This window comes from Molossus molossus, unplaced genomic scaffold (genome assembly GCF_014108415.1).
Source record: "Molossus molossus isolate mMolMol1 unplaced genomic scaffold, mMolMol1.p scaffold_m16_p_1, whole genome shotgun sequence".
NCBI classification, from domain to species: domain Eukaryota; kingdom Metazoa; phylum Chordata; class Mammalia; order Chiroptera; family Molossidae; genus Molossus; species Molossus molossus.
In genome coordinates this window covers 181,723,617-181,748,897 of record NW_023425344.1, presented here as the reverse complement: position 1 = coordinate 181,748,897, position 25,281 = coordinate 181,723,617, and the positions used below count along the sequence as shown (strand labels likewise).

The 25,281-nt window shown below is 39.2% G+C and overlaps 1 protein-coding gene across 10 annotated transcripts in view; it reads left to right on the top strand.

The window, feature by feature from the left end:
- TTBK2 (tau tubulin kinase 2) overlaps positions 1-16,813 on the top strand; it is a 170,361-nt gene extending 153,548 nt beyond the window's left edge. For 3 of the 10 annotated variants that reach the window (XM_036261827.1, XM_036261836.1, XM_036261844.1), the window contains 4 exons: positions 5,983-6,194; positions 8,225-8,813; positions 12,560-13,830; positions 16,100-16,802. In XM_036261827.1, the coding sequence (XP_036117720.1) occupies positions 5,983-6,194; positions 8,225-8,813; positions 12,560-13,830; positions 16,100-16,562 (2,535 nt within the window). In that variant the 3' untranslated portion in view covers positions 16,563-16,802. Of the gene's footprint in view, positions 1-5,982; positions 6,195-8,224; positions 8,814-12,559; positions 13,831-16,099 lie in introns of all 10 variants that reach the window. The other 7 variants (XM_036261851.1, XM_036261858.1, XM_036261809.1 and 4 more) reach the window with 5 other exon arrangements.
- The last annotated feature ends 8,468 nt before the right edge of the window (positions 16,814-25,281 follow it).

Genomic DNA, 25,281 nt, shown 5'->3' with positions numbered 1-25,281 from the left:
TTTATTATATCGAGATATAATCTCTCTATTTCCACATTGCTGAGCATTTTTATCAGAAATGGGTGCTGGATTTTGTCGAATGCTTTTTCAGCATCTATTGATATGATCATGTGGTTTTTATTCTTCATGTTATTTATGTGGTGGATCACATTTATTGATTTGCGAATATTGTACCAGCCTTGCACCCCTGGGATGAATCCCACATGGTCATGGTGAATAATTTTTTTGATGTATTGCTGGATCCGATTTGCTAATATTTTGTTAAGGATTTTGACATCTGTGTTCATCAGGGATATTGGCCTATAGTTTTCTTTCTTTGTAGTGTCTTTATCTGGTTTTGGAATTATAATTATGCTGTCCTCATAAAATGAGTTTGGAAGTCTTCCTTCTTCTTGAATTTTTTGGAATAGTTTGAGTAGAATTGGTGTTAGTTCTTCTTTGAATGTTCGGTAAATCTCCCTCGTGAAGCCGTCCGGGCCTAGGCTTCTGTTTGCTGGGAGGGTCTTGATTACCTCTTCAATTTCCTTAGTTGTTATTGGTCTGTTCAAGTTTTCTATCTCTTCCCAGTTCAGTTTTGGGAGAGTATGTGTTTCTAGAAATTTGTTCATTTTGCTTAGATTGTCGAATTTGTTCATAGTATTTGTTAACGATCCTTTGTATTTCCGTGGTGTCAGTTGTTCCTTCTCCTCTTTCACTTCTGATTTTGTATATTTGGGTTCTCTCTCTTCATTTCTTGGTGAGTCTAGCTAAGGATCCATCAATCTTGTTTATCTTTTCAAAAACCAGCTTTTTGTTTCATTGATCTTTTGAATTTTTTTTCATCTTTGTCATTTATTTCTGCTCTGATCTTTACTATTTCCTTCCTTCTACTTGCCCTGGGGTTTTCTTTTTGTTTGCTTTGTAGTTCTTTAAGTTGTGAGGTTAGATAGTCAATTAGGAATTTTTCTTGTTTCTTGAGGTAGGCCTGTAGTGCTATGAACTTCCCTCTAGAACTTCTGTCATGGCATCCCATAGATTTTGTGCTGTTGTGTGTTCATTTTTATTGTTTTCCAGGAAGTTTTTAATTTCTTCTTTGATAACCCATTTATTGTTTAGTAACATGCTATTTAGCTTCCATGTGTTCAAATATCTGTGCATGTTCTTGTTGCAATTGATTTCTAGTTTTATGCCATTGTGATCTGAGAAGATGCTTGATATGATTTCAGCCTTTTGAACTTGTAAAGACTTAGCTTGTGTCCTAACATGTGGTCTATCTTTGAGAATGTCCTATGTGCACTTGAGAAGAATGTGAATTCTGAAGTTTTGAGGTGTAATTCTCTATACATATTTATTAAATCCATTTGATCTAGTGCATCATTTAGAGTCTGTTTCCTTGTTAATTTTTAGTCTAGAGGATCTATCCAGTGATGTCAGTGGGGTGCTGAAGTCCCCTGCTATGATTGTATTGCTGTCAGTTTCTCTTTTGAAGTCTTCCAGAATATTTTTAATATATTCTGGTGCTCCTATATTGGGTGCATATATGTTTACCAAAGTTATATCTTCCTGTTGGATAGATCCTTTCAATATTATGTAGTGGCCTTCATTTTGAAATCTTATTTTATCAAATAGGAATATTGCTACCCCAGCTTTTTTTAATTTTTTTTATTTTCGTTTGCTTGGAAGATTTTTTCTCCTCCCTTCACTTTCAACCTATGTGAGTCTTGTTGTGAGGTGGGTCTGTTGTAAGCAACATATGTATGAGTCATGCTTTCTTATCCAATCAGCTACCCTGTGGTTTTTTATCAGAGTGTTCAGTCCATTTACATTGAAGGTGATTATTCATATGTACTTATTTATTGCCGTTTTTCTTTATTGTGGTTATATTTTTCTTCCTATTTCTTCTACTAATTACATCAGTCCTTTTAAGATTTCTTGTAGTGCTGGTTCAGTGCTAATATATTTCCTTAGCCTTTTTTTGTGTGTGTGTCTGGGAAGCTCTTTATTTGACTTTCTATTTTGAATGATAGCTTTGCTGGATAGAGTAGTCTTGGATTCATATACTTGTTTTTCATGAACTTGATTACTTCATGCCATTCCCTTCTGGCCTGTAATGTTTCTGTTGAGAAGTCAGCTGATAGCTTTATGGGGGTTCCTTTGTAGGTAACCTGTTGCTTATGTCTTGCTGCCTTTAGGATTTTCTCTTTGTCTTTAATTTTTGGCATTTTAATTAGTATATATCTTGGTGTGGGCCTGATTGAGTTCTTCTTACTTGGGGCTCTCTCTGGTTCTTGAAGTTGAATGCCTTCTTCCTTCATTAAGTTAGGGAAGTTTCCTGTCACTATTTCTTCAAGTATATTCTCTAACCCCTGTTCATTTTCTTCTTCTTCTGGAAGTTCAATGATGCCAGTGTTGTTATGTTTCCAGTTTTCCCACAGTTCTCTTAAGCAGTCTTTTTGTTTTTCACTTTTGGTTTTCTGATTGGTTGATTTTTTTCTACCCTGTCTTCTAATTCACTGATCTGGTCCTCAGCTTCCACTACTCTGCTGGTTATCCCTTCCAATGTATTCTTTATTTCTGCTATGTCATTCTTCATTTCCACTTGGTTGATTGTCAGTGTTTCTCTATCTTTACTCATTCTTTGAGCTTCCTCAAGATCATGACTCTGAACTCTTACCTATGATAACTTGCTGAACTGCATTTCATTTATTTCATCTTCAGTAGAGTTCTCTTGTTCTTTCATCTGTGATTTGTTTCTTTGTTTCACCATTTTGACTATCTCAGTGGTTTTTTGACCCTGCCAAATTTTCCCTGGGGGTATTGGTGTTCTGCTGTTTGTGGCTCCCTCTACTGGGGTTGGATGAGTGAGGGAGGACCCATGTTCAATACCACTGTCAAGTCTTACTTTCCTGGGTAGATTTGCAAGTCCAGGAAAGGTTTGGTTATCCTCTAGCTTTTTGCCTGGAGGCTATTAGTCTCAGTTACTTAATGAGCCTTGGGTTGTATCCCTCTGCTGAATGAAAAACTCCCTCAGGTGTTCACTGTAAGAGGATTTCCAGAGGGTGAGGCAGATGTTGTTTGTTAATAAGCCTCAATTTTCATTTCTCTGGCCCACCAGGTGGGGTTGAATCTCCAAGGAAGAGGCTGCTGCTTCTCCCCAGAGCACCAGGAAGGGGCTCTCCGAGCAACATTACCACTGTCCTATGTGCCTGTGACTCAGCAAAAACTCTGAGCGCCCTCCAAATCCCGAGTGTCCCCATACAGTTTCAGTCCATTCTGCCCTCACTCTGCTGGAGCCCAGGGTGAATGGCTGTAGCTACCTTAGTGCTCTGTCTCAGCCCTCTGCACTGTGGAGCAGGCTTGGGATTTTAACCTTGAGGAAGCTGCTCACAGCTCAGACAGCTGCTGTCCCTGGGCTCTCAGCCCGCCACCTCGCACCGCCACAGACTCACCAGGCTCAATTCATTGTTTTTTTTTTTGTTTTTTTTTTCTGTTCCTGGTTATATGGGTCCTCTCCAGCTGCGTTTCTGTTGCTTTTTCCTGACGATTTGTCTTTATTTTAGTTGTAATTGCAGTTTGGTTTTGTGAGAAGGTATGTGTAGCTTCCATTCACTCCACCACCATTTTGGAATCCTTCTATTTTTAGTTAATAAATTTATTTATTTCAGCCTCATTATTTAACAATGGTTTATGCTGGAGTCAAAGCTTTTTTTGTCTTTGGATTCCAAGTTTTTGATCAACAGTTATTTTTCCTCTTGCTTCATCTACTGGTATCAGAAATCTGCTGTTATTCTGACTTTTTTTTTTTTGTAGATGATCATTCCACCTGTCCTCCCACCCCTGCTATATTTAAACTCTTCTTCTTGTCTTTGGTGCTCTGCATTTTAACTATAGTGTGTTTACACATATATTTCTTTTTGTTTATCCTACTTAGGATATCTTGTTTTCTGAATCTTTGATTCATATTTTTTTAATCAGTTCTGGAAGAATCAGGCAATCTCTACCTAAATATTGCCACCTCTTTATTCTTTCTGTTCTCTCTTTCTGGGATTCTAATTAAACATATATTATACCTTTTTAAAAACATTTTTTTTCCCTTTACTAATTTTTAGAGAGAGAGGGAGAGAGATAGAAACACTGATGAGAGAGAACATCAATTGGCCACCTTCTGCATGCCCCCCACTGGGATTGGGCCTACAACCTGGGCACGTGCCCTGTCCCGGGAATCAAACCAGCGACCTCCTGGTACATGGGTCAATACTCAACCAGTGAGTCATACCGGCTGGGCTATGCCTTTTTCTTAATTGATTTTTTTTTTTTTTTAGAGAGAGAGAGATAGAAACATTGATCAGCCGCCTGCTGGGGATCGAGCCTGCAACTCTGGCATGTGCCCAGACTGGGAATTGAACCTGGACCTCTCAGTCCATGGGCCAATGCTCAATCCACTGAGCCACACTGGCCAGGCTATTATTCCTTTTTATTCTAGCTGTCATATCTCTTAATATCTTTTTTCATATTTTTCTCACCTTGCTGTGCTTTGTTCTAGGTAATTTCTTTCTCTCTGTCTTCTAATTCACTGACTTTGGCCTCTAGCGGCTAATTCGTTTGACGTGTTAATTGACTATTTAATATTAAATTCATGAGATAATGCCAAATAATCCTTTGTTGATCTTTGTGATAATGACCTTCATTTATTTAAAACATTTTATGCATAGCTATTCTATATTCTGTATCTGAACAAGTTTGATAGCTGAAATTTTGGGGAAGTTTACATTTAAAAAAATTATCACTTCTGCTGACTTTTAATCACAGTGCCATGTCTTCTCATGTTTCACTTTTTAAAAAATTTTTTATCATCACCTGAGGGTATACTTTTTACTTATTTGAGAGAGAGAGAGAAGCATTGATCAGTTGTCTCGGTATGCGCCCCGTCCTGGGATGGAACCTGCAACCTTTTGGTGTATGGGGTGACATTCCAACCACCTGAGCCAAACCAGCCAGGGCTTGTTTGACTATCTTAAATGTTTTACTCTTTAATTAATAATTGATGGGAGTTCTATAGACCTAAATTGAGAAGTAGAGAAACCTTCTTTCAGAGAAGATTGTCTTCTGCTTCTGCTAATAGCCAAAGTGTAACCCTTGCTTAAGACTAGTTGGGCATCTTCTTAAGCATCTTTAATCAGAAAAGATGTCCCAGACTTTTCTCTGCCATCCCACTACTGGTGTAAGTCTTCCCTGCTAATTACACTGCTGTAGATCCACCTCTCTGTGCTGCCTAATGTTCAGTGGCCTCCTGTTCTACTCAGCTCCTATTGTTCAAACACCAGGTTTTCTTCTTGTTTGTTTTTTAGAGAGGGAATGTGTCAGGGGGTATTGAGGCTTGGCAACTTCTCCTACCACTTGTGAAACCCTTGTCTCAATGAGAAATGTCCTTTCCAAGTGTTGTTGTTGTTGTTAATCCTCATCTGAGGATATTTTTCCATTAATCCTTAGATAGAGTTGGGGGCGGGGGCGAGATAGAGAGAGAAAAACATGGATGTGAGAGAGACACATCAATTGTTTGCACAACCCCGACCAGGGCTGGGATCAAACCTGCAACTCAAGAACCTACTCTTGACCACGAATCAAACCTGAGACCCTTTGGTCCACAACCCAACCACTGAACCAAACTGGCCAGGTTCCCTTTCTATGTTTTAATTTTAGTTTAGTGGATGGGGTCCTGGAAGCTTCTAGTTAGGCATAATATGAAAGGCTAAGGTTATTAAACATTATTAGACTGTTTATCTTTGTACCAAAGATATAAAAACTAAAATAATACTGAAACTGAGAATAAATTGAGAAAACTCAATAAAGGGTTCATAGACAAATATGTCATGACCTAAACTAGTCAAAATAGCCTAATCTTGTGAGAACACATCACAATCATTTGCTTATATTATATTGAGGACTTCAACAATTACTACCACATATAGTAACTGAAATGGTTTTCTTTTCTATTTTATCTAGGCTGCTACTGAAGAGGAGAATAGCCATGGTCAAGCAAATGGTATTCTGAATGCTCCAAGCCTTGGCTCACCGATTCGTGTCCGCTCAGAGATTACTCAGCCAGACAGAGATGTTCCGTTGGTGCGGAAATTACGTTCTATACACAGCTTTGAGCTGGAAAAACGTCTGACACTGGAGCCAAAGCCAGATACTGACAAGTTTCTTGAGACCTGGTATAAAATGATTTTTCTTCTTTTATTAGAGCTACTAAGATACTATTTTAAAGTCTTATTTATCTATTTTTATTATGTAATGTCTTTCAAATAAGAAATTCTTGCATTCCTGTAGCACTGCTTTGATTAAGTTCTCATCTTCATCCGTGTTTTTAATTATCATCCTGATTTTTTAATGTGAATTATCTCCTAATATTGTTACAAGTTCTATAATGTAGGCTTTGGCTTTGGGAGCTGAGCAGTGGGAGCTGGTATCTTCATAATACCAGGTATAAGTCCAGTGAACATTTTGAAATGCCTTTGTTTGGAAGGTGATCTCTTATTGGAATGGAGAAGATTCAGTGTAGAGCTGGAGAGGGCATTAGCAGAAAGGAGAGGAGTACATGAGAGAGGGAAGAAAGTAATTTTTACACAAGGAATAGGCAATTCAATTCATTTTAATGAAGGCTGCTGTAAGTGCTGTTGGGAAAAGAGACATAATAAGTTTATCATTCTACCCAGAGAGAAGAAAATATGGAACCTAGACATCCATAAATTGGTAATGACTGCAGTTAATGGTTATGAGGCCCATTATCCTCCAAGTCTGATAACAGAAACAGAATGAAACTTTTAAAATAATTTGGGATATATTTATGAATTATATAAGGCTTTAATAATATTAAGACCTGAGTAACTTTAATAATAGTCACACTCTTCAGTGTATATCCCTGGTGACTACTATTGGCAGTGGAATAGTAGGTTAGTAGGACCATGTATTTGACATGGTAGTAACTATGTCCAGAGACAATTCAGCCACTCTGGCCTAGTCCAATCTGACTTCCATTTTATTTATTTATTTATTTTTTGGTGGTACGTGCCCCTAGCAGGAACCCTACCCAGGACTCTCTGGTCCGCAGGCTGACGCTCAACCGCTGAACCAAACTGGCCAGGGCCTGACTTCCATTTTAAACAGTCCTTTATATATGTGTATTCTTCCTCATATGGTAATCATTCAACCTCATAGCTATGTGATGTAAGCTTGTGTCTGTATGTTGATATGATCAAAAGGACGGACTAGGATTGGGGCAGTATTTAAACATTTTGAGTTGTGGCTAAGATTGGGAATAAATATAAAGGTACAATAGAGATAAAAGCTTAGTTTGGTAAGGAATTAGTCTAACAAAAGGATGGAACTTTTTATAAAGAGAATCATGCTGAGGGAAGAGCTGAGAGGTAAGACAGAATTGAAAACAGAAGTGAACTCAAGCCAGAACCTAGAATGAATAGAGAATTGAAGCATCTAATTACAAACTTAAGGAAAGGAAAAAGTGTATTGTTCAAACTACTTCCTTATAGATGAGATCAGTTCTCAGAAGCCAGTGCAGCCAAATAGCACCAGTCACACTATATTGCCTGCCCCTCACGCAGCAGAGAGATTTGTATATACAATGTTAATTGCCTCTTGATCCAACAAAACTGAAAATATACCCTGAAGCTTCCTTCATACCACTATCAACACCCCACCACCACATATTGACTTCTGTGTGCAGTGGGCTGGGTGTGGGTCAGCAGGTACAGTACCTTCTCTTCTTCAAAGCCCTGCCTTTGGAGGAGTGTAATTGAATGAGTATACATTTGCATACATTGCTAGAGACAGACAAATGCAGAAAGTATTTTCCTTATGTATACTAGCTTCTTTATTTCTTTTTAAAAAAATAGTTTATTGACTTTTTTAGAGAGATAGGAAGTGAAAGGGAGAAGGGGGAGCATCTATGTGACAACATAACAAATGGATTATACAAGTCAACCCAGTTAGGCTTCTTTCCTGCCCTAAAGCAGGAGAGACATCTTCCTCCCATGGGTTCCATCTTTCAAAATTGTATTATGACAGGTGGAGAAGAGCATTATCAACCTGTGAAACTTTTCTTATGCTTTATCCATACTTTTTTTCTCTGATCTCTGTGTGAATATTAGTTCTGTATACAGCCTTACAGGTTATGCAATGAATATTACTCTTGGACAGTTGAGTAACTTTTCTCTGTTTTCTTAAGCCTGGAGAAAATGCAGAAAGATTCCAGTGCAGGAAAGGAACCTGTTCTTCCTGCTCTACTTCATAAGCCTTGTATTCCTGCTGGGGCCCGTACTGACCGAATCTGGAACCATGATGAAGAATATCTTCCAGATGCTTCTAAGCCTGCCTCTGCCAACACCCCTGAGCAGGCGGTTGGTGGTGGCAGCAATGGATTTATAGCAGTTAACTTGAGCTCTTGCAAGCAGGAGGTTGATTCTAGAGAATGGGTGATTGTGGACAAGGAGCAGGATCTCCGGGATTTTAGGACAAATGAGGCTTTAGGCCATAAAACAACAGGGAGCCCTTCTGATGAGGAGCCTGAAGTACTTCAAGTTCTAGAGGAATCACCTCAAGATGAAAAGCTCCAGTTGGGTCCTTGGGCAGAAAATACTCATTTAAAGAAGGAAACCTCAGGTGTGATCTTAGCACTTTCTGGGGAGTGTCCTGCCACTGCTGCTTCAGAGCAATATACAGATAGACTAGAACGCCAGGCTGGAGCTGGCAGTCAGTGTATTGCAGCAACACCCACAAGTCCAATGGAGGCACAAGCAGAAGGACCCCTTACAGCGGTAAGAGATTTGTTCCTGTTATTTATCTGTTATCCACTCAAGGTGTCATTAAGAAAGGACTAACAGTTGATCAATTAAGGTTCTTCAGCAGAGGCCTAAGTAGGCAAATGGGTATAGGGAGTGATGCGTGAACTAGTTAGTTTCCAGTATGAAAATTCTCCAAAAGTGAGGTTTCCTGTCAGGATACCAACTCAATACACAAGCTGTCATTATAACCTAATTTCAGAATAATATTTAGACTTAGACCACAGAACTATCTATCTATGTATATATAATATGATTTTAAAAAAACTTACAATTCTATATATTTCAAATATCTACATAGAAATATAGTAAGGAAGGTATATATGTAACCTTATTCATAGCTTGTACTTTATACTGTTGCTAAGTCTAATTCTTTTTTTTTTTCCCCCTTTCTCTTTTGTAACCTCTACCTAGACATTTCTCATGGCTTACATTCTTCTTAAGCAGTAGTTTTACAGCTTTGATGTCCATTGTTTAAAATACAGGGTCTTGGGCTCACTTTCAGAACTTCTGCTTCAGGAGGTCTGGGGTAGAGGAACCCAGGAATCTGAATTTTAACAGCAGCTCAAGGCAGTTGTGATAGGTCTTCTGCAAAGGAATGTTTTGAGGAGACTTCTCTGTGCTCTCATTTTGGGCATTCAGCTGGAGACTGCTGTTACACTGTTGTCTTCAGTAAGCAGTGCTGCACCTATGACGGTCAGTATGAGTAACAGAAGCTCCAAAAAAGCCAGATATGGAGGCAGTGAGGAACCGTGTACACAAATCTTAGGCACCAACCGGTACATCTGTTCTTACATGGGTGGGAATACCAGGTTTTCTTAAATCCCATCATCATCTAGCAGCCCTCTCTTCCAACTCACCAGAAACAGCATTGTTCCCCAGGCTGAAATGGTTTTTATCAGAATACAAGTCCTCCTGCAGGTGTGAAACAGTGAGAATAGATAACAAAATTTGATTTTATGAATAGCTCTGTAGGAATTTACCTGCACTATAAAATAGGAAAATAAATGCCTACCTCTTATTTTTTATCTGTTTATTTTTTAATTCTCACCGAAGGACATACTTAGAGAGAGAGAGACAGGGAGAGAGAGAGAGAGAGAGAAAGAAACATGCCGTGACTGGGAATTGAACTGGCAACCCTTTGGTGCACAGGTTGACACGCAACCAACTGAGCCAGTCCGGCCAGGCTACCTTTTGTTTTAATCAGTTAGTTGATCTTTCCTTCTTTCCCCAAACTGCTTTGTACAATTATATAAGTTCTTTACTGCATACCTAGCCAAAGGAATAGTTGAGGCTGAAATCAAGCCCAAACTCTGCTAGCCAAACTGTGCATCTTTGTGCAGGGCTGTTGCCTCTTCGAACAGCATCCTTTTCCAAATTGTACAAAGGTACTCTGTGGGCTAGAGGCAAGTCCTACCATCTCCCTCCCATCTCTGTATCACTTTTTCCACCCCACCTTTTCACTTTCCATTCATATCTTCTTTCCACCTTCCTAGATTCAATTTCTTCTTTTCTTTGACTCTAAATGCTACGTACTCACTGTTGTTCAAGTATTTTTCCAATTGCATTCTGGTATGCTTCCCTTCAAAAGGCTTTCTAAATAATTTATTTATTTTTTTTTAATCCTCATCCGAGGACATTTTTCCATTTTTTGCATAGACAGAGTGGGAGGGAGAGAGAGGAAGAGAGAGAGAGGGAAACATCGATGTGAAAGGGACACATCGAGTGGCTGCCACCCGCACGACCAACCAGGGCCGGGGACAAACTGCAACCGAGGTACATGCCCTTAGCGGGAACCGAACCCGGGTCTCTCCGGACCGCAGGCGGACACTCTAACCGCTGAGCCAAACCGGCTAGGGCAAACTTTGGCTTCATTTCTTCTAGTATTTTTGTCCTCTCCCATCAATGCTGTTCTGTCCACAAAGGTTGTTCTCTTGGTTTTCTTACAATATATGCAACATTTTCTGTATCAAGTTGTTGAAAGACTTGTATTTATATATTTAATATTATAAATTTGACCTTTTTTCAAATATTTTTAAGTAAAATTTTTCTTAACTGAAGATCTCTAAAGAAATGTCAGCTGCATCACTTTTTTACTTATGTCTAAGGTATTAAACTTACCATTTCCTTCATTTTGGGGGGCTTTGAATAAAAATATATTTATCTTTGCCTGGCCGGTTTGGCCCAGCAGTTGGAACGTCAGCTGGCAGACCAAAGTTGCAGGTTTGATTCAAACACATGTATCTCAGTTGCAGTTCAATCAATGTGTCTCTCTCATATCAGTGTTTCTCTCACTTCCCCCTTTCTCCCTCCCACTTTATCTGAAAGATCAATGCAAAAATGTCCTTGGGTGAGGATTAAAAAAAAAAAAAAAGGGAAGACAATCAAACTTTTATATATATATGTTTTTTTTTTATGTGGGAGGGAGAGGAGGGGAAGAGAGAGAGAAACATCGATGTGAGCGAGACACATCAACTGGTTGCCACCCACACAGCCCCAACCAGGCTGGGAACAAACTACAACCAAGGTATGTGCCCTTAGCGGGAACCGAACCCAGGGCTCCCTGGTCCGCAGGCTGACGCTCTAACCGCTGAGCCAAACTGGCCAGGGTGATTATCTCCCTTTTTAAAAATTTTTTTATTTTATTGATTTTAGAGAGAGAAAGAGAGAAACATCAATCAGTTGCCTCCTGCATGTGCCCCGACCAGTGAACAAACCCACAACCTGAGTATGTGCCCTGACCCAGAATCAAATCTGCCACCCTTTGGTGTAGGGGATGACACTCCAACCAACGCCAGGGCTTGATTGTTTTTTTCTTCTTCTTCTTCTTCTTTTTTTTTTTTTTTTTGGTGTTAATCCTCACTCCGGGATATTTTTATATTGATTTTTAGAGCGAGTGGAAGGGGGGAAGTAGAGAGAAACATCCAAGTGAGAGAGACACATCGATTGGTTGCCTCCTGAAGGACCCAGACCAGGGCCAGGGATTGAACCTGCAAACCTGGTATGTGATCTTGATCAGAATTGAACCCGCAACCTTTGGTCTTTGGGATGATGCTCTAAACACTGAGCAAAACTGGCCAGGGTACTGATTATCTTCTTGAGGCTTAAATTCAGAGTTTACTGTTGCAAAGTAGATGTTATCACTTCCTTAAATTATGATGATAAGCACATTAAATACAGAGCATCATTCCTATCTTGAGTGCTGAAAGAGGAGAGTGGCTGTTACCAGAATCTGGTAAAAGTCAGATCTGTGGGAATGGTCCCATGTAACAGGAGCTATGAACCAGAGTGATTGAATGTATCCACCACTAAACCTGCAGTCCCTTAGAGAGGGAGCAGAGAAAATTAATACCCAGACCTTTTTCTCCTCAAGTTCTGATTCTCTGTTGGTACGGGTCATTGGACAAACCCAGAAGTCAGAAGGCAAGGGAGTCTCGGTAGCACAGTCGGAAGAAGTTAGTCTTCCAGAACACAGAGCAGGCAAAAGAAAAGGCAGGGGTGAACCTTGAGGGAGACTGTGCTGTACAGTTCCTGAGTAGGGGAGTTTGAGTGCCATGCGTTTTTTTTTTTCAGAATTGTTCATTTTAAGTATGAGTTAGGCAGACCTGGCCGACATCTTGTGTTCCTGTTAAAAATTAGAATTTGAGGTGTTAAATCTCAAATCCTGCATCTTCATTTATATTCCACATTATTGCATTTTAACTATTTTTTCTTCTCTCCAGATTACACTTCCTCGACCTTCTGTGGCATCTACACAGTCGACTTCAGGAAGCTTTCACTGTGGTCAGCAGCCAGAGAAGAAAGACCTTCAGCCCATGGAGCCCACTGTGGAACTTTATTCTCCAAGGGAGAACTTCTCTGGCTTGGTTGTAACAGAGGGAGAACCTCCTAGTGGAGGAAGCAGAACAGACTTGGGGCTTCAGATAGATCATATTGGTCATGACATATTACCCAATGTTAGAGTGTGTGACAAATCCCAAAACCTGGGACCAAAAGACCTTCCTGACCATAACAGACTGGCTGTGAGAGAATCTGAAAGTCTCCATAGGGAAACTGAAGAAAAAAGCATTCTGCTAGACTCAGATAATGAAGATGAGAAATTAAGTAAAGGGCAGCATTATATTGAGATCTCTCTCCCAGGAGACTTGATAACTGTGGAAAAGGATCACTCAGCGACTACTGAACCTCTTGATATGACAAAGACACAGACATTTAGTGTGGTGCCAAATCAAGACAAAAATCATGAGTTAATGAAGCTTCTGGCAGTTGGAACTTCAGAAATTTCTCCACAAGTCATTGACCCACTTGCTGAAGGACAGATAGACCAGGTGGCAACAATGCAAAACAGTAAGGTATCTAAGGATGATGACATCAAGAATGAAGACTGGCTGGGTCATCAAGGAGACCGCTCTGCCTTTTTGCACCAAGAGAGTAAGGAAGAGAAAATTGCCCCTAGAAATAGAGAGCTATTTAATTGTGTTTCAGAGAGTGAACATTGTCCCCCATCCCGGAAGGATGTGGTTAGGTCATCCTTCATAACTAGACACAGCCGAATCCCTGTTGTAGCACAAGAGGTAGATTCAGCTTTCGAATCATCCTCTTCAGTCTCTGCAAAAGAAAAGCTCCTCCAAAAGAAAGCTTATCAGCCAGACCTAGTCAAACTTCTGGTGGAAAAAAGGCAACTCAAGTCTTTCCTTGGGGACCTCTCAAGTGCCTCTGATAAATTGCTGGAGGATAGACTAGCCACTGTTCCTCCTCCTTTTTCTGAGGAGGAAGTCTTCACTCCTTTTTCAAGACTGGCTATAGGCACCCCCCTGAGCAGGTCAGCTGAAGATAACTTTTTATCACCTATCATCTCCCAGTCCCGAAAGAGCAAAATTCCAAGGCCAGTGTCATGGGTCAACACAGATCAAGTCAATAGCTCAACTTCATTACAGTTCTTGCCTCGGCCACCACCAGGAAAGCCACCCACGAGGCCTGGAGTACAAGCCAGGTAATACTGTACGCTCTCCTTACATCAAGTGTGTAGCAGTGTTTCTGTGTTTGCTTGACTATGATATGTCAGTGGTTTCATTTCTTTGTTGCTGCTTTTGATTGTCTGCCTCCTTCCCTGCTTTTCCCAGGCCTTATAGCACAATGTAATAGTAGGGGTCTGATTGATCCAGGTTCATTCTTAGCTCTCCCGCTTTCTTAAAATGTGAACCTCAATTTCCCTATCCATAAAATGGGTAGAACATTTACTTCATGGTTTTGGGATGATGAAATTAGGGGGGAGTGTATGTCTAAAGCTTCTTGCAGTACTGATTAGCATGCAACAAAGTTCACTTCTCTTCCAGTCCATTTTAACTACATAACCAGTAATTTTCTAGCTTTGGCTAGTCAGAATCCCGATATAAACTGATGTCATTATGATGTCAAATTCTGGTGAAGAATACTGTGCTCTGGTAGTGCTACTGTTTATCTGATTATAATGAATTAAACAAACAAAAATCCTATAGGAGATTTCCCTAGGTCTGATGATAGATACAACTATACATAACAGTTATTGCTTTAATAATGGTATACTTGTTTATTGAATTTATCATGTATACTTGACCATAGAGTAATTATGTTTTGAAGAAGAGGGGGAAATATTGGGAGGTGATGAACCAGTTAAGAGTGCTTTCCTTGGAGCCATACTTTCACAGATGAAAATGGGCTAAACTCGTAGAGAAAAAGGATGTTTTTTACAAAAATAAAGTGAAAATCAAAATACATTCACTTGAAAACTATAGTCTATCCTAGATAATATAACAGTAGGCCTCCACCTGTTATAAGAATTTCTGAAGTGTATTAGAGTGAGATTCTATCTGTATCATTACCCAGCAGAACTTGTTATCCTTACCTTAAAAAAAAAGCTTAGTTTTGACTTGCTCTAGGGTTTCAGGTTCAAGGGTAACAAAACATTAGATTCAAAGTGCCAGTGGGACTAGACTTCCGTAGAAAGAATAATGATAGGTAAACAGCAGTCACTTAGTGAAATTTTTAAAAGGTGAGTCCATGAACAATATTTACACATCCCCCTTTTTCTTCTGCTTGGCATCTGTGCTTATTAAACTTTGTACTGCAGCAAACAAATCTTAATTATCACTCATCATTTAACATTTTATATGTCCCCTAAAATAGTACTTAATAACCAAACCAAGACTCTGGCATTGTGCCAGATATTAGAGCTGACCAGCTTGGAACATGTGGAAACTCAGGGGGAACCCAACTTTTCCACTTAGGTCCTGGCACAGAGGAATTCTTTTATTCCATTTTTTAAATTTTACTGTAAGATCCTTGAGAGGCAGCATAATCTGAATGAGTTTCATGTCATTTTGCAGAATAAGTAGATGGTAGGGAAGGAGGAGGAAAGAAAATTCAGAAGAAAAAACTAGCAATTTGTTGCTGACCCATGATGATGATGCTGGCTGTATATTTTCCTGCATCCTGTATAGGTATTAATGCAACCTTGGAAGTTCTTCTCCCACATCCTTCTGTAAGGAGTGGCATGTCAGCAGTTTGAGGTTTAAATCCTTAAACCAAATGGATATTAAGCTAAAACAGAAAGACATTTAGGGCAAAGAAGACATTGCTATTCATATGAATACTCTCTAGATTTAGAGTTCTGAGTTGCTAGTAAAGAGGGACAGCCAGTCCCCAAACTCAGCTCTTTTAAATCTCAGGCTACTGTCAAGGGCAGAAACTGAGGCCTAGAGAAACCAGTGACTGCTCTTTTATTTTGGAAATCATTAAATGAAGCTGAAATATACTTTTATCTGAAGTTCCTGCTGTTGGTGAGTACAGTTCATGTTGAAGACTTACACTATGGGGTTAATATTTGCATATATGTTTGCAGAATTTCTGTCCTAAGAGCCTTAAACAAAATGTGCTAATATGCTAGAGACATTTTATTTAATCCTAAAATCAGAAGAGTTCAAACATGCCATAAGATAGAGGGGACTAAACATCTGAATGGAAGACCTGGCTAGATACTTTACTTGGGTTATTTGTACTTGGCTGCTCAGTAGCCCTGTGAGATTGATCATATTTCCATTAAAAACTAGGAGAGGTTAAATAATTTGTCCAGGGTCATATAACTGGTAAACGTGAAAGAGTAACTGTACCTCTGTTTCCTGATTTTGACTCACATCATACACATTATGATTTGGGACTTTGAGACTTTCTAGGCACACTTGAAATGAATTAAAATGAAAATAATTCTTCTCTCTACTTTTAAGGCACCGCAGATACAAAGTCCTGGGGAGTAGTAATTCCGACTCAGACCTTTTCTCCTGCCTGGCCCAAATTCTTCAGAATGGATCTCAGAAACCCTGGAGCACTACTCAGTGCAAGAGTCCAGGATCCCCTCACAATCCAAAAACACCACCCAAGAGTCCAGTTGTCCCTCGTAGGAGTCCCAGTGCCTCTCCTCGAAGCTCTTCTTTGCCTCGCACATCTAGTTCCTCACCATCTAGGGCAGGAAGGCCCCACCATGACCAGAGGAGTTCATCCCCACATCTGGGGAGAAGCAAGTCACCTCCCAGCCACTCGGGATCTTCCTCCTCCAGAAGGTCCTGCCAACAGGAGCATTGCAAACCCAGCAAGAATGGTCTGAAAGGATCCGGCAGCCTCCACCACCACTCGGCCAGCACTAAAGCCCCTCCAGGGAAGAGTAAGTCAGCCAGTAAACTCAGCAGATAGGAGCCAGGCTGCATCTCTGTGAAAGGTGTGAGCTCTTCCTCCTAAACCTGATGCATGTGTGTCCCTGTACTGTCTATTTAAAAAATCTCTGTTGCCCTGGCAGGTGTGGGTCAGTGGTTAGAGCGTCAACCCTCGCACCAAAGGGTCAGGGTCATGAGTTCGATTACTGCTCCAGGGCACGGGTACCTGGGTTTCAGGCATGCTCCTTGGCATCGGTTGGGGTGTGTGCGGGAGGCAACCAATCAGTGTGTGTCTCTCACATTGATGTTTTTCTCTCCCCACCCTTTCCACTCTCTAAAAATCAATGGAAAATATCCTCGGGTGAGGTTAACCAAAAAATAAATAAATAAACAAATAAACAAACAAACAAATAAATAATCTGTGTTGATTTTCTCTTGCAAAAGAAAGAAACATGATAAATTCTTTATAAGGAGACATAAATATATGATAAGGGATTACCTGGTGCATGTAGCACCTACATCAGGAATCAGTGCTTTTGATAGGAAAGTCAGTCCAGCAACTCCAAGAGACAGAAGCTGATGAAAGGAACTCTCATTCTTTTACTGCTTCTTAAACAAAAGAATTGAAGGTAGGAGATGGAATGGAATTTTAAAGGGTTTGGCTTACTTATTTTTTAAGGCTCTACTCAAACATTACATAGCAAAAGTGAAACTTCCTGTTTTAATATTTTCATCCAAAACTTCACAACCTTGGAGATCGAATTGCTTTGATATTACAGTGAGTGAGAAGTCTGTTGCTGCAGAGCCAGTGCAGATATACATATATTTGGCTTGTATGTTTATCTCTGCCTCATTCCTAGTACCCTCCCTGGATTTCACATTTTTTAAAGTTAGTGTTTCTCACCTGATTCAATTTCTCTTCTTTTATTTTAACAATGCTTTCTAATATGTTTTAGCAGCACATGCTGAGAATTTAAAATCCAATTACTGTTTTTTAGTCCCCCAATATTTTTCTTTGGAGCACTATATTCTCAGTATATATATTTTTAAATCCTCACCCTCGGATATTTTTCCATTTATTTTCAGACAGAGTGGGAGGGGGAGAGAGAGAGAGACAGAGAGAGACACAGAGAGAGAGACATCGATGTGAGAGAGAGACATCGATAGGCTGCCTCCCCCATGACCCCAACAAGGGCCCAGGGACCCAACTGCAACCAAGGTACAACTGAGGTACCTGCCCTTGACCAGAATCAAACCCACAACTCTTTGGTCCATGGGCTGATGCTTCAACCACTGAGCCATACTGGCCAGGGCTCATTATATTTTTGTTGTGAGAAATAACTGATGACACTTTGGTAACGGAAGGAAAAGTTAAATAGAGCTAGTTTGAAGGCTTTAGTGCTTTAGGGAGAGAGGGGCAGAATAGGGTTTAATACCCTTCAAGGTAGAAGAACCCTCTCTCCCCATTAGTTTCCTCCTTGTGGAAGGAAAACTGACCAGAATAGACCTTGCTTCCTTAACTCTTCTAGGTACCAACTGTTTCTAATGTCAACCTCCAAGATGATACCAAGGAAATACAGTGATGTAGAATGTGACTTTATGCTTTTAGAGATTTAGAAAGAAATTAGGTATGTTGTTGAGACATAATCCTCAAACTTTGTATTTTATACATTTAGCCAATTAGGAATGAGTATCTGGGGAAATAAATTTAGGTTCAGTATTTATCTTTTAAAGTTTTATTACCTGCTTCTCCTGTGCTTTATTGAACATTTGGGTTTCTTGACCTGATTTCTATGTAATCTCAATTTAGAAAGCTATGAGGAGGATCATAGTTGTTCTAATCTCACTCTTCTGCTAACAGGAATCAGGCAAAATCAAATCATTTTAAACTAAAATTGGCTCTTCTATACTCTGGTGTTTTTTGTGTTGTAAAGATCTTATTAAGGTCAGGCAAATTGGTCTGTTTGCTGTCGAAATTTGCCTTCTAGCAAACATCTGTGCTTTCTCTTTGACCTTGTGTTTACTGCCAAACCTAATATAGTTGAATTGGGGGAAAAAAAGAAATATATTTTCTCACCCAGTGAACATATTCTAATGCTGCATCAAAGTTGCCCTGAAGCTGCACTGAATTTACCTTGTTCTATTTGTTGAGCTTTTTTTTTTTTTACGAAATAAATAAATACATAAAAACAAAATACTGTTGAGGCATATTTGGTCTCCTATAAGAAATGTAGCATAGTGTGGAAACTTAATTTCTTTCTGGTTTCAAGCATTGTAGAGGAATGCAACAGATAAGACACATTTGCTCTTTACCTAAAGCAACTGTAACATTGGAAGACCTATCCTTCTGTATTATATTGTATAATAGTTGCTGTAACACTACTTGCATGTCTTCATGGTAAATTATATAAATATTTATAAATGTATAGAGAAACATATGCTTATATAAACTCATTCTTTCTCATTCTCCATTTGTAATTTCAAGATCACAGATGGTGAAATACCTTTTTAATTGTGTGCCTCGCATACACTTGGGCTTTGCCTATCTTCATTTTCTGAAAATATGTTCTTGGCATGTGACACTTAAGACTCGTCTTGCCTTCCTTGTGTATAATGCAAGGGTTGGCAGTCTTTAACAAGCCAAGATCGGTTATTTAATTTTCATTTTTAAAAGATTTTAATAGGGGAAAAAATTACTGGGATGTGCTTGTAATACTGGTTCAAAGATCTGTCATGTTAATCACATAATGCTTTCCTTATGGTTAGAGTGGATGAACTGAGATGATAATCATGGGTCTGACATAGATTTTTTTTAAAAATACCTTAAAATTACCATTCTGCTTTCCTCTTTTAACCTCACTTTTTGAGGGATGGTGGGGAGTAATCTACAATTAAGAACTTATCTCTTATTCTGTTGTATTAGCTAAATTGTGCTAAAAGTAGTCAGCTTTAAATCCTGACCCCTTTAGTCAGAAATATGTTTGTGGTAACCATTGGAAAAGCTGATGAGGCTGCACTGTAGTGTGTGTGTTATTTTATATCTTATTGGCATTTCTCTGCTAGCAGTCAAAACTGACAGTGATGGCAACATGGCAGCTTAATGCTTTTTCTCTTTCTTAGTTCCTTCCGTTTTTCTCCCAACTTTTCCACTGTGTTGCTCCCTTTTCTAAATGGTACCAACAAACTAAAGATCCAGAAACAGCTTTGTTGTATAATATTTTATTTTGCATGTAGAGAAAAGAGTTTAACCAAAGATTTTTCTGCTTGATACTTTCAAAAGAACACAGACTAATTACATATTAAGTATCAGTAGGTCCATTTAAAAATACTACTGTCTTATACAGGGTGGGGCAAAAGTAGGTTTATAGTTCTTTGTATAGAAAATAATACAGTAATTAAGAAATAATACAAGAATAAACTGTTTCATGTACTCACAACTGTAAACCTACTTTTGCCCCACTCTGTGTAGAGATTTACTTTGTTGGTTTTTAAATACAGTTTGTGCTTTTAGATGTTATATGTCTCAGGCTAAAAAGAGAAGTTTACAGCCTTGAGTAAAGCAGTTTTGGCACAAGGATTTTTGTTTTTCTTTTAAAGTATGATACAGAGAATGAATTGTGTTGTTGTTTTTAGTTCTTTAATTTTACTTTTTTTTTAGTGATGGCATATTTCAGATTTCAGTGACAAATATAAATCATCCAAGTAATTTAAACCAGTTTGATTATTCTAACTAAGGTAAGCGACATGCCCATTAATTAAAGTCAAGCCAAACTACACCAAAAGTATTATGGGGCAGCAGTATATTACCTTTTGAAAATCTAGTGCCTCCGCATTTCTCCTATCACAACAAAGTGGCTGGTTACCTAGTCACACTTGCCCTTACCTTCCCTGTATAATCTCTGGAATTACTTGGATGGAATTAGCAACAGTTTTGTCCCATTAGGTAGCATTCTTTCTAAATTATGCTGCCAAATCTCCAGGGTGTGCAGATGAGTTAAAAAATAAAAAAATTCCACATAGTAATCTTTTTCACAGCTTCAAGGCACTTAACTTTAACATATAAGTGAACAAAAAAGGAAAATTGGGTCATATCAAATTTAACTTTAAAGCATAGATTAGAAACTTGTTTGAATGACAAGTCTTACACAGGCACCAACATTCTCAACTTGGTACGCAAGCTGGCCTTGCTGACAGTGGCATAGCTACATATACTGTTTTTTAAGTTGCACGCCATGAAGTAAATGTTTTTTGTGAAAGTTGCCAAGTTAATCAAGTCCTAAATAAGTAGCAAAATGGTAATTGAGACCCACTGTTATTAACCACTTTATATTATTTGCTTTAAAATACTAAACAAATTCCAGCAGCTTACTAATATAGGGGCCTAGTTGTGCAGTACCTTTTAGTGTAGCTCCGCCTAACCACGGTGGGAACTTGAAGTTCTTCAGTCATCATCAGAGATTCCTTCCAAACCACAGATTTTTATGCAAAAGTTTCTATGGTTGTATTCAGTCTACAGGGAAAAGGTGCACATTGGTGCATGTTTTATAAACTCAGACACAGATAGTTAAAACAATAATTAGTTTTTCTATACCCAGTAGCTTTGAATTAAAAACAGATGCCTTTTTCCCAAGAGCAGAGGATTCTTTGTTCTTGGAACTACATTCTTTTTTTCTTTTTTATCCTCACCCAAGGACATTTTTCCATTTTTTGTTCAGATAGAGTGGGAGGAAGAGAGAGGAAGAGAGAGAGAGAGAGAGAGAGAAACATTGATGTGAAAGGGACACATCAAGTGGCTGCCTCCCGCACGCACGACCCAACCAGGGCCAGGGACATACTGCAACCAAGGTATGTGCCCTTAGCGGGAACTGAACCCAGGGCTCTCTGGACCACAGGCTGACGCTCTAACCACTGAGCAAACCAGCCAGGGCAGGAACTACATTCTTAAAATAACATAAGGAACTGGTGATAAGAGAAAATAGGTTCAGGATTCAGAATTTAGGGGGGAAATGCATCATATTCCGGCTATTTGAAAATATATTTATTTGTAGGTAAGTCTAAATTTAGTTTTGGAGATCAAAGTTTTCACATTAAAAATTTTTTTTCATTCCTTTAAATCAGTCAAAATGTGGCATATGTTAGGGAACCATTTTTCCTATCATGCTCCTGTATTTTGTAAAGTTGTTTACATTCATTCTCTTAAGATCTGCCCATTCCTTCTTATACGCATTTACCACAGATGTGTTGGGGCTTTGCCTAAAGGGAGAGAGATTTTAGCACCTGTATTACTACTGTGGTGATAGGGTGACTGACAACTCCATTGTTTAGCTTTCTTGAGTTTGGTTCTGTAGACAGTTTATTTATAGTTACTTATCTGTACGTGTAAATAAATTTATCTGTTTTAATACAAAAAGTATTACAGGATTAAGGAATGGGGACCACTGTGGTAGTCCTTACAAATCAATATATTTACCCAAGTTCAGAAATCATTGGTGCATACTTAGACTGTAATTTAGAGAAGGAAATAAGATGGTTCTAGTCCAGTGGAAGACCCAGTTGATTGTAGGACATCCCACTTTCTCTGTCTCTGATGTGGACCAGGATGTAGGAATAGAGTGTTTTAGATCTTGCTCCCCAACAATTGTCCTCAGTTTTAGCTCAAATAAACTCTTAAAAAAATTTTTTTAATGGATGTGAGAGTAGTGTGGAAACATCAGATCTATGGATATTAGTAGTTTGGCTGTTCCTCTAGAATTATGAGAAATTTAACCCAGATAGTCTTGAGAGACTGAGGAATCTGTTGCCAGCTTGCTAGAGAAAACTGCAGGAGGTATATGGGGAATTCCTTTAGTTCTTAGGTAACTCTAGAACATGAGATAAGGACCCCTATTCATGTAAAGGGACATTTGGGTGCTGCACACCTCAATCCCTAAAATTCCCTGGCTGGATATGAAATGATATTAAAGTCTTGACCCATGAATACATTTTCTAATTCAGTTGTGATTATTGGCTCTGACTTTTTAATTATTCCCCTTAAGCAAGTTTGGATAAGAAAATTAAAGTATGTGCCCTGGCCAGTTTGGCTCAGCGGTTAGAGCATCGGCCTGCAGTCCGGAGAGACCCGGGTTCAGTTCCCGCTAAGGGCATGTGCCTCGGTTGCAGTTTGTTCCCGGCCCTGGTTGGGTCGTGTGGGACCACTCGATGTGTCCCTTTCACGTCGATGTTTCTCTCTCTCTCTCTCCCTCCCACTCTGTCTGAACAAAATATCAAAAAAAAAAGGTCCTCGGGTGAGGACTAAGAAAATTAAAGTATGTGACAAAATCAAGATCACCTTGAGGTTGTACACAATCACAAGACACTGAATAGCCAAGTAGTAGTACCATTTACTCAGTGATGATTTGAATTATTTCCTTAGACTTTGCTGGATCCTTGGTCGTAAAGAGACATGTAAAAGTGAAACCTTTTCCTTTGTTGCCACATGAAACTGTAAATCAGATCTGCCTCTTTCATTGGAAGTGACAGTTATGGGCATAGTGTGTCTTAGTGGTGATAATGACATGCCTCTCAAATACCCTGGGCCAGGGGTTCTGGGTTCCTTGACCTAGAGAATAGAATGCACTAAGGCAGATCTTTGAGCCCATGTGACTATAGAATTTTCTGATGATATAATTTTACATGCTAACTATGGATAGGAATCTTATTTCTTTCTAGTATAATATTTCATATTGTGTACAGAAGTGTTCACTCAGTTAAAAACATTGAGTAAACCAAGTTTTTGAATAAACTACCCTTGTCATATGATGCTTTCTCCCCTAAAATACACTGTTTAAATCCTTAAAATTCCATGTGCAGCACTTCAGCATACCCGGAGTCTGTCTGGGTGTTCTTCACTCACCCACAAGGGTAAACACAACTACCAGAGCTTGAATGTGATTTATTTTAGGGAGAAACCCAGGGAGGGGGATGCCCTTGGGACTTTTCAAAACTATTTTATTTTTAAGCTATTCAAATAGATAAATCAGTTTGCTAAGATAAAATGTATTCAGAAATACAGATAGGAAGATAAAGGAAATACAACAGTGTGCCTGCCACTTGGGGCTCTGAAATTGAATTGGGTGAACCAAATAAAGAAGAGAACAAACAGATCTGATGACCCAGACTTGAGCTTCCTCACCTCTCCCTCATACACAGCCCCTGGTCCCCTTCCTGAGTCCTTTCCTAAAATAGCCAGTGCCGATTTAATTGGGCCATATACTTCACATTTACACCTTTTAGGAAAAAAAGAGGAAGGGGGAAACATCTAGTTTTGCATTAGATAATAAATCTTGAAAGTTATGGACTATTGGCAGCTGTTAAATTAGAACCACAAACCAAAAGAATTCTCATGTCAAGCAAGACCAGTAAGTTAGCATAGAGGACTTTAATAATTCCAGTTTTCTCCCTTCCTTCTCTTTATGAAATCAGTGATGAGAAATTGCTCTTGGAAATGCCTTGAAAGGTATTGTGTCCTTTTCCCCTCCAAAGCAGCCCTCTTTATGCAGTTTTGCTCAGGCAACCGAGGACATAGAGTATTGGCAGAAACATGGAGTGCTTTTGTTTGGGTCATCTGTACATAAAAGTGTAATTATTTATTTAATTTTCCCATTTGTATCATATTAAAAGCTTTGTACAGTGTTTTAAGTTCTGTTTTAAAATTATTTTGTATTTTATTTTTATAATCTAGTAATAAAATATTCATTCCGCATGCAACTCTAGTTCTATTTGTGTGATGGCCTGGATTTCAAAAGTGGGAAATAGTATTTTTCAAATTTAATGTTATTGAATGCACCAGAGGTTCCAAGATCAAAAGAGACCAGAAAGTATTACTATAAATGCAGTGCTGCATCCAGAAAACATAGAAAAGCAGGACTGAATACAAACTATCAGTATCCCTGCAGATGAAAACCAGGGTTCAAGGTTATGAGGAGATGGATTCTTGTGTAATCAAGTTGAAAATGTTAAAAGCACCCTTCTCAGCCCATCATTCTACCTCTGGCTTGAGGTACTTTTTCCTTCTGGGCAGGTACCTTTTAGTGCACCCTTGCAGCACTAGAGTGATTCCTGCTCCCCACCACCCTCTCGTTTCCACTTGTAACGTTTTGTGCACCAGAGGAACTCTTAGGAGGCATTCATATGGGCACTGCTTCACCCCTTCTGGTTTGGTTTGGCCTGGAGTGTTGGTGCTATGTTTTTCTCTGCCTGGTTTCCCTTTCTTTATTTCTCAGTGAGCAGCAACATCCAAAGGGCTGGCTCTCATGTATTTCAAAATAAGATAAGTTAAAAAATAACTCAAGCTCCCAAAAGCTAATCATGAATATGCCTATTAACATCTCAGTTGCAAAGTAGTTGCAATATTAACCTGGTGTAAACTCATCATTACAACGTGTAGGGATGTAAAGAGAGACTGCAGGGTAGCCTGAGGCACTTCAAGGGTTGTGCGAGGAGGATTATAAAAAGCCCCCCAGCAAGAATTCTGGCTTCAAGTTTAAATGGCCAATCAGTGACGGTGAGTGCTGGAAAACCTATGGGTACCGCCTGGGCCGGGGGGATTAAAAACTCAGCCTTTGAAAAAGGTCAGATGAGGTTAGGCTAACTTTTTTAGGGTGATGACGGGCGAATCTGGAAAACTAACTCTGGAGAGAAAAGAATGTGCCTATCGAGGAAGATACAGGCAGGGTCTCTCTCAAGAGAATAGTTCACCTTTACGGTCTGGCCGCTCTCCC